Genomic DNA, 8,605 nt, shown 5'->3' on the forward strand with positions numbered 1-8,605 from the left:
AGGTCTCTGGACCTCTGTCATTTTAAAAATCTTTATCTGTTTATTTATTTTAATTTCTTATACTGGTACTTTATTGAAGTAAAAGCACACTAAGTCAAACCACTTACAGAAATACATGTGTCATACCAAGAAAACATTTCAGTTAATGCTTATAATGCCAAATGCTTTCCATTTTTCAAAGACAGTTTTAATGCCACAGAAATATTGTTTATGACTTTAAAATGAAAAAATTAAGGTACAGTACCATATCAAAGGGCATTAATCTCTTTCACCAGGTTATATCTCTCATAATTTAATCTTGTCTCAAAAGGCTCCATCTCCCATAGCACTCATACAAAGGGTATTTAGTTTCATCATGAATTTTTTGAAGGGCCCATACATTCAAATATAGCCATTGTCTTTTCCCTCTCCTTATTCTGAGTGGTAGAAGCCATTTCCTTCCATGCTCAAGGTCTGAGTACATCCCAACTTTTAGGATTTCAAGCCAAACTAGGTAGGACTTTGAGAAGGAATATGAAGAATTCCTTCTTGCCAGTGCCAGCCTTCTGTCTTAGGATGTGCACTGGACACCAGTTTGGTTGCAGAAATAGCCCTGAAGGAAAAATAAATCATTTCATGTGAACTAGCGATTCAACTCCTAATGTGTAAAAATGACAGTTTTCTTAGTTCTCTACCCCTTTAATGTTCCTGTTCTATTACAAAGGTTTATGTGATATAAGTTTTTGGGAAACTTAGTCATCCACTCAGTAACCTTTACATCCCATTAACATTTCCCTTGATTCTAGAATTTTGAAGAATTTTTTTGTTAATGTGAAAGAGTTTTGAAAAAGACAAATAGCAGTGCTCCAAGCTCAAGAAATAAAGAATAACATTATAATCATAACATCTCATTATTTGTTTTAAAGCTTGATCTTTCCAAAGGTTATTATCTGAAGTTGAATACTAATAAATTCAGGCTTTCTTTCTGCAGAAGAAATCTTAAGCAATGGTGTTCATAGAGAAGGACATTAATCAAGAGAAAGAAGTAAGCTTTGTTCCTAATAATGTTTGCATAATAGATACCCTTGGGTATATTGCTTGACTTAAAAATAAATATTCATGTTTTCCATATTCACTGCAGTGGAAATTATTTATGGTTATGATTCTGTTACATGATTCTCTACCTATTCATGGGGACTTTAAGCTGGGAGGCTTTTGGAAACCAACAAACATAAACAACAATGCTTGTGAACGATATGGAGGTTGAAAGAGGCTCTATTGTGGGCAGTCCGCTGGTGAGAAACCAAGAACAGATCATTACGGTGTTTTCAGAAGGGGAGGAGCAGAACAGAACTGGTCTGCCGAAGGGCACTTATATGCTCCTGTAATCTGCTTTTACATCCTCAGTGGCTTCTCACTGCGACTGCTCCCCACCTGCCATGTGAGGGGGCAATATAGCGCTCTTGGCAGGCTCTTGAAGGCACAGTGACTTTTCACTTGCCTTTCTTTGTTCAGAGACTTCCTTCGTCTTACAAGGGTTTCCAGAGCTGTTCTCACAATTAATTTCATTTCTGATGAATAAGCTGGCTTCAGCTCCACCTCTTCTAAGGAGCCTTCTCTCAATTGCACGTCTGGCCATTAAATTTTAACCCAGCTTCTCTTCTTGACTGATAGATTGAGATTCTTAGTAGACTTCCCCTTGGAGAATTCTGTCATCATCTTGATTTATTGGTTATGTGCACCAAATTTTATTACACAAGTACTTTAAAGTCATTCACTCATTTTTCTTTTCTCTCTCATTTCTTTCTTTCTTGGTCCCTCTTAATTTGAGCCTTTAAATTCTGAGGAAAGTTTCAATATGTTCTTGAAAACAGTCAAGGTGAAGTTTTGAACTTCTGTGTATGAGTTGCAGGCTTTGCATTAATTTTTCTCACATGCAAATTTCCTAACCTTATTTCTTTCACAAGATGGCTATTCTACTGAAGCTAAGAGAAAGTCCTATAGGATCAAAGAACAAACTGATATGTTCCCCTGGACCTATGATTGCTAATGTTTTCCCCAGACTTTCCTTCCCTGTGCTCTTGTGTTGGATATACGTCATGAAGTTAAACATCCTGGGCTCCTTTAGCTGTGGCTTTCATCCAATGGGATCTGTGTTAACAGAGATGTATCTTTCCAACTTCAAATGCCAAGTTCAGCCTTCCTGCTTCTTCTGAAGCATCCATATACCCTTTCCATGTACTTACATGTAGTCATGGTAGTACTGAAAAATATTCCTCTGTTTCTATAACGTATTCATTTATAAAGCACTTTTTAATATTTGATCCTCACTACAGAGATGAGCAATAAAGCAGTTATTCTCATTTGCTAGTGAGAAACTGACTAAAAACATGGAATAACTTCTTAAATTATCTGTCCTGTAAATTACAGTTAGAATTAGACCCCAGTATATCACTTCTATTACATTGCAAACCTGAAAACAGTGTAGTCTGTCACTTTCTGCAGACCTTACCAAGCCCCAGAAAACTCTGTACACCGGGCATACGGCAGCACTGAAAAAGCCTGGGGTAGACACAGGGAACTGCTTTGAAGTGTGACAGGGCTGCTACTGGCTGCTATGGAAGAGTCACTTCACTCCAAACTCAATGTCCTTGCATGCAAAACAAAGACGGAAACAGTATTTTATTGGGTTCTTTTGATGCATGACATCTTATTAATTCCTTTTCTGTTGTTCACATCCATCTTCCCTTCCAGTTTTTTTTTTCTCTTTTCTTTCTTTTCAGCCAGCTCTGCAACTCCTTAATTAGCTTCTGCACTATGCACAACACTGTTCCAGGATTAACAGGGAGAAGAGTAGAATGTAGAGTGTAATCATTATATCGCCTGTGGAGAGGAACCTTTCCTCCTCCCTTTCCTAATCTCCATTTTTATCCATTTTTCTCCCTCCATGTTCAGGTAGCCTTCCTCATCAACATAGGTTCTCAGAGTGCCTGCTTTGTCTGAGGGCTCAGTCCTGTACCCCTGAGTATGTTTACCCAGCCATCACCCTTTCCATGTGCCCACGTAGGACTCCAGTGTTCAAGGGAAAATCCTCAGGACTGTGTTTAGTGATAGCCCAGGACTCTCTGTACTCTGATACATGCTGCTATGCTTCTGGGTAACTCTACATGAGAAGAGATCCAATGAAGAAAGATAAAATTTCAATTTATGAAATAAATTTACATTATTTTTCTTCTAAAATTGTGTGCATTTAAAGCCTGAAAAACCTATTTATGAGTAATTTCAGAATCGAGACATTTATTTTTCTAAAAGAACCATTTTCACTCTGATACAGAGAATTCTCTTTAAGATCCATACTCATCATCAGTCATGCATACACTTGTCCCCTTTGTCAGTCATATTTTCTTCTACATCTCATATGACTTGCATGTCATTAGACACTTCTGTCCTTACACGAGAACATATTACACATAGCTTAAGTTATCTAAGGCTTTCAGGCTTCTTTCAGTAGCAGTTATCTGTGAACTGAATATAAAACACATGGTTATTCTCTCTAGAACACAATTAAAATAGACTTGTTTCCTCTTTATTGTCTCTAGTCCTTTTTTTTTTTTTTTGTACTGGGGATCAAACTCAGGACCTTGAACTTGCAAGGCAGGCAGTGGAACCACTGAGCTAAATTCCCAGCCCTCTAGTCCTTTTAATATCCATAGTAGTAAGTATTTATTTATCACTGCAAAACACACTGTCAAAAGGAGTGGCGATTCTTAAACTCCAAGAAAGCAGAAAGAACTGGAAAGAAAAGAGCAGCCACCATCATGATTAGACACTCATTTTTCATCATTGACTGGATTAGGGGCATTCATTGGAGTTCAAGAATACTTTGGCCCCTCTATATGCTTTAGACTTTCTGTTTTACAGTTGTGGAAACTGAGGCTCAAGGAGTCAAGTGATTTACCTAATGTTCCATAGCTTTTAAGTGTCAGAGCTAAGAATTGGATCCAATTTGTGTGACTCAAAATTTCCGGTTACTTTTCCTATACCAGACAGGGGTGGGGATGTAGTGATCTCAGAAAGGATTAGCATAATTTATCGGGTTGGTGTCTGGGTAGGCAATGACTAAAGAGGAGCTTTTGTCTGTTTGACCAAGATTCAACCTTTAGCATGCCTCCCCTTCCCTGGTTTCTTTCCTAAACATAGACTACATCTCTAAAATTTGGATCCAGCCTTTTGTAACATTTTAATGAGAGGGTCTTCAACTAATGGGACATCTCTCTTTTGTCTTTCACAGCAATTTTGCAGGCAGTAATAGCTGGTGATCTTATGAAGGTAAGATATTCTCCTACCAAAATTTTGGTGATTCTTTAGGAATTTTAGAACAACAACATGTCTCACCAAATATTCAAGATCCCCTGTATCACTTATCTTCTCCCGTCCTGCACTTGCTGGGTAGAAGGATAAAGGAAGCTGTTTGGAGAAGTGAGCAGAGGGAGTAAGGGGAGCTCTCACAGCATCTCTGCATTTACTACCATCAGAGGGGTTGTGGAAGGACGCCCGCGACTTGCCTGGCTTAGTTAAAATGGAGCGCACGTTCCCAGGATTTCCAGTGCCCAGAATTCCTGCTCTCTAGGAGCTAATACCTAAGGAATTGAAAGATTTTTTTTTTTGGCAGATATTGGAATGAGTGCACCTGTAAGAATCACCTGAACCATACGCAGAAATGCATTCTCCAGGCCAGAACTCACAACTGCCGATATTTTAGTGTTATAATTTGGGGATCATAATTAACCCAAAGAAGACTATTTGGTTCACTTTGAACATTTAAATTTTTGGTTATATTTCCTGGCTAATTTAGTTGAGGGAAATGGTCATGACTGTCTTGAGAGTAAATGCAAATTCTGAAATCAGACTGCTTGATTCAGATCTTGGCTTTGCCATTCATAATATATATGATTTCATCTAATTAATTAATTATCTCTGTGCCTCAGTTTCTTCATCTCTAAAATGGGAAGATGATGGTGGTGATAATAATAATGTTACCTGTTTTCTCTGATTTGTCATAAGTCTTTAATGTAATCGTACATTAAAGCTGTTAAAATTGTTTCAATACATGGAAGGGGCTTAAAATGTTAGTTGTACTATTTATATTATAGTGTCAATCTGTGTATTATAACAACTAACCATGGTTGGGATAAGAATACGTTTCTATAAAATAGTCTGAGCATTCCAAAATGTCTGCCTGACTCATATCATTTTCAGGCATGGGGTCTCATGACTCCATCTGTCCTTGTATGACCTTAGTGACCTCGATCTGCCCCTTGATAATGACAACTGCCACAGGGTGTGTGTCACCCATCCGCATATGCAGCAAGGTGACACTGCATACCAAAACACCAAAAGCCTTAGAAGAAAGCCAAGAAATGCTATCATCAGCATTTTTAAAGCTCACCACTTGGACAAAACAGGGTGTACCTGTGCTGCGTTTCAGATGGGTAGAAAGTAGATCTAGAGGCGATGACAAACATGCTGATCAGCTTGCATCTGTAGGCACTGGAGATCACAGCGTCATGGAGAACTTTTATCAGAATAGGGATGCGTTTCCTCAGCTTTGCTGTTCCCCAGCAGTGAGGAGCAATGCCGTGCTACTCTGAAGGGCTTGTGTTAGGTCTGTGGAAATACATACGTGCCTCCTTCTCTGAGAACATTAAAAGAAGAAAACGTTGCCAAGCACTGGACAATTGAAACCTTTGCATTTTATTTTCTATCTCTCTTTAATGTAGGCAACCAATCTCCAGGGTACCCGATTGTATCACCATACTTTTCTTACAGTTAACATGTAATTATTTGAAATATTGCATTCTATGCTATAGTTATTTCTTTGTTTTCAGGGTGTTTTTTGTTTTGTTTTGTTTTGCTTTGCTTTTGATACCAGGGATCAAACTCAGGTTCTTGTGCTTGCGAGGCAGGCAGCAGAACCACTGAGCTAAACCCCTGGCCCGTATTTCGTAAATGTCTAAGAAGTGGCGTAATAACTCTTTACCTATGGAGAGATAAAAAACGGGGGCAGAGAAGTTTTCTTTTTCAGGCACCTCCCTTTCTTTTGTAAAACTTGTCTTTTCCTTCCTAAGTATCTCTGCCCCCCTCTCATCTTTTCTTTCATTTCTCTCTATAAAGCATAATGCAGTAAGTATTAAAGAGATGGTTTGTGTAATAGTGAAAGAGAGGGAGAGAAAAGAGGGGGAGGAGGGAGAGGCAGAGGTGGAGAGGGAGAGGGGAAAAGAGGAGGGGAAGAGAGGGAGGGAGAGAGAGAAAGAGGGAAGGGGGGGAGAGAGAGAGAGAGAGAGAGAGAGAGAATGTGAATCTATAGAGCTAGAGACTAGAGAAGAGCAGATCCTGGAACCACCCATTATGGGGCTGGCACAAAGGGCCCTGTGCAGGTGGACTGCATGGCTGCTTAGGTGCCGTGGACTAGCTTCATGTTCACAGCAGCTGAAAACCTCCCAGAAAGCCAGGGCCAAGCCAGCCAACCCTGACTGGGCCTGGCTAAGTCTCCTCTCCCATCTTTCCTGGACCTGCCCAAGGAGAAAGAGAATCATGTGAGAATATGCCCTTGAACAGGACAGGATTCTCCTCTGCATCTTTGTGAAAGGCTGTTAGCTACTTCTTCCTGTCGTCTTGCCCACGGTCTAGGAATAAAAATCGTCACAAGCTCCTTACCTCCATTCACCTCCTCTTCTTGATTTATCTCTAGGCAGTCTTCCATGCCTTTGCGAGACTGGCTTCCTGCCTGCCTTACGCTCCTCTGATAGCCTCACAGTGCCCTGGGTGTTACGGTGATTGCTTACACCCCTTCTTTCCTGTTGACTACGAGGCCTTTGTGTGACTGAGATTGAGTCATATTTATCTTTATTTCTGCATTTAATTTGCTTATGGTCTGCTAGGTTATTTGACTTTTATTTGTCCTTTTACTACCATTTAAAAGCTTCACAAAGCCTTTTCTTGTCTTAATGTTCCACAGTATAGAGAACAGGGTCCCTTTTACACTTTCTATAGTGTTCAACATTTCATGGACTCCAGACTGCATCCTCATTTAGCCACCTTCCTCTCAAGCTGCCAGATTCTGCTCTCCTCCCTTCTTTTTCCTCAAATAGAAACAACTACATTCTTCCCACCATTTTGTTTCTCAACCTACATATCATCTCTTCCATTGGAAAACACCAGGCCAGGATGCAGAAATGACGGATGAAGAAGGGGCCACATATATGTGTGTGCATATGTATGTTCTTATGTGCAGAAAAATGAGAAACAGCTCTTAAATTTGGTTGTTAGGTTCATTAGAAATCAAAGAGCAACTAAAGAACACACAAAAGCAGCTTACCTACCAGACACAAAGTCTTCCTGTCCATAGCCGTAATTATTCTCTCACTGGATAGTCCTGAAGCAACCTAGGAAAGTTTTTGTTCCCTCCTCTGCCTCTCTGTCCCTTGTGGTGAAGATCAGTGCTCAGAGACAAAAGAAAAGAGCAATTCAGCATGCTTCAGTTTCCTCGGACCACTTACTACCCACAAACTCTCCAGAGCTAGTGAGACAGCGACCATCTATGTGAGTTATAGTGCAGTCTGGGAATGGTGTTTCATCTCTGACTTGTCTCCATGTCCTCTGAGGATAGAAACATTTGTGGTTTGTTACATTTCTCTTATTTTATGACCCAGTAGCTGTTACCTTTGTTCTGGATTCTGCCTGCCTGAGCATCTTTCTGTATGTGTCTCTTTCAGCTAATAGAAAGCTATAAAAATGGAGGCAGTCTGCTAATTCAGGGACCAGACCACTGTTCACTCCTTCACTACGCAGCTAAAACTGGCAACGGGGAGATTGTGAAATATATCCTTGACCACGGTGAGTAGGCACAATTGACTTACCAATGGCCACTTATCCATGAAACGAATGGCATTATCCAAGTTGACATGCATGCAGGCTGTCTTCTGAATGTCAGAAGTATTCACCTATTTTTAGCTGACTCCTCCTGCTTATTCAAAGCATCTGGGTTTGCAGACCATTGACAGTGTGGCATCTTACCCAAGCAGTTAATGGAAGACATATTTACATTCTGCTTTGTATAGGCAATTGGAGGGTCAATTAATTTAAACCATAAAACACAAAATCAAATTCAGCCTGACAAAATGTGCTTTATTTTTGTAGATTTTTTTGCAAATTAAATCATCTAACTATTCCATATTTGCATTTGATCATTTTGAGAACTTATGAGTATGTTTTTTTTCTCCATCATACTTATCTCTCAGTTTTGCTGTTTGATTGTCACTCATCTTTCCCACTCAAATCACACTTGATTCTCTTTGAAAATGCCTGTGCGGCAGGCCACACTCTCCTCCCAGAATGTTCCCTAACTACCTTTCTGATTTCAGGTTAGATCATTTGTTTGGATGTAGCAAGCACACAAGTGCTACAACATCTGCTTCTAAAATGCAACAGAGACCAAATCTTGCATATTACCTTTGGCTTCTCATGTTTAGAGTGTTTCTAGGAGTAAAAAAAGAAAAAAAAAACAAACAGGCAAAAGAGGCAGTTGTGTCTGGCTTGGCTGTTTTATAAGGGGAGAGGAGAGGAA

At 39.8% G+C, this 8,605-nt stretch overlaps 1 protein-coding gene across 12 annotated transcripts in view; it reads left to right on the forward strand.

The window, feature by feature from the left end:
* The window catches only part of Dgki (diacylglycerol kinase iota), a 441,978-nt gene that overhangs the window by 413,354 nt on the left and 20,019 nt on the right, over positions 1 to 8,605 (forward strand). For 11 of the 12 annotated variants that reach the window (XM_019208591.2, XM_033764527.1, XM_033764526.1 and 8 more), the window contains 2 exons: positions 4,271 to 4,308; positions 7,755 to 7,875. In XM_019208591.2, the coding sequence (XP_019064136.1) occupies positions 4,271 to 4,308; positions 7,755 to 7,875 (159 nt within the window). Of the gene's footprint in view, positions 1 to 4,270; positions 4,309 to 7,754; positions 7,876 to 8,605 lie in introns of those variants that run through there. The other variant, XM_033764525.1, reaches the window with a different exon arrangement.

This window comes from Fukomys damarensis, unplaced genomic scaffold (assembly GCF_012274545.1).
Source record: "Fukomys damarensis isolate Sample0158 unplaced genomic scaffold, DMR_v1.0_HiC HiC_scaffold_16, whole genome shotgun sequence".
NCBI lineage: Eukaryota > Metazoa > Chordata > Mammalia > Rodentia > Bathyergidae > Fukomys > Fukomys damarensis.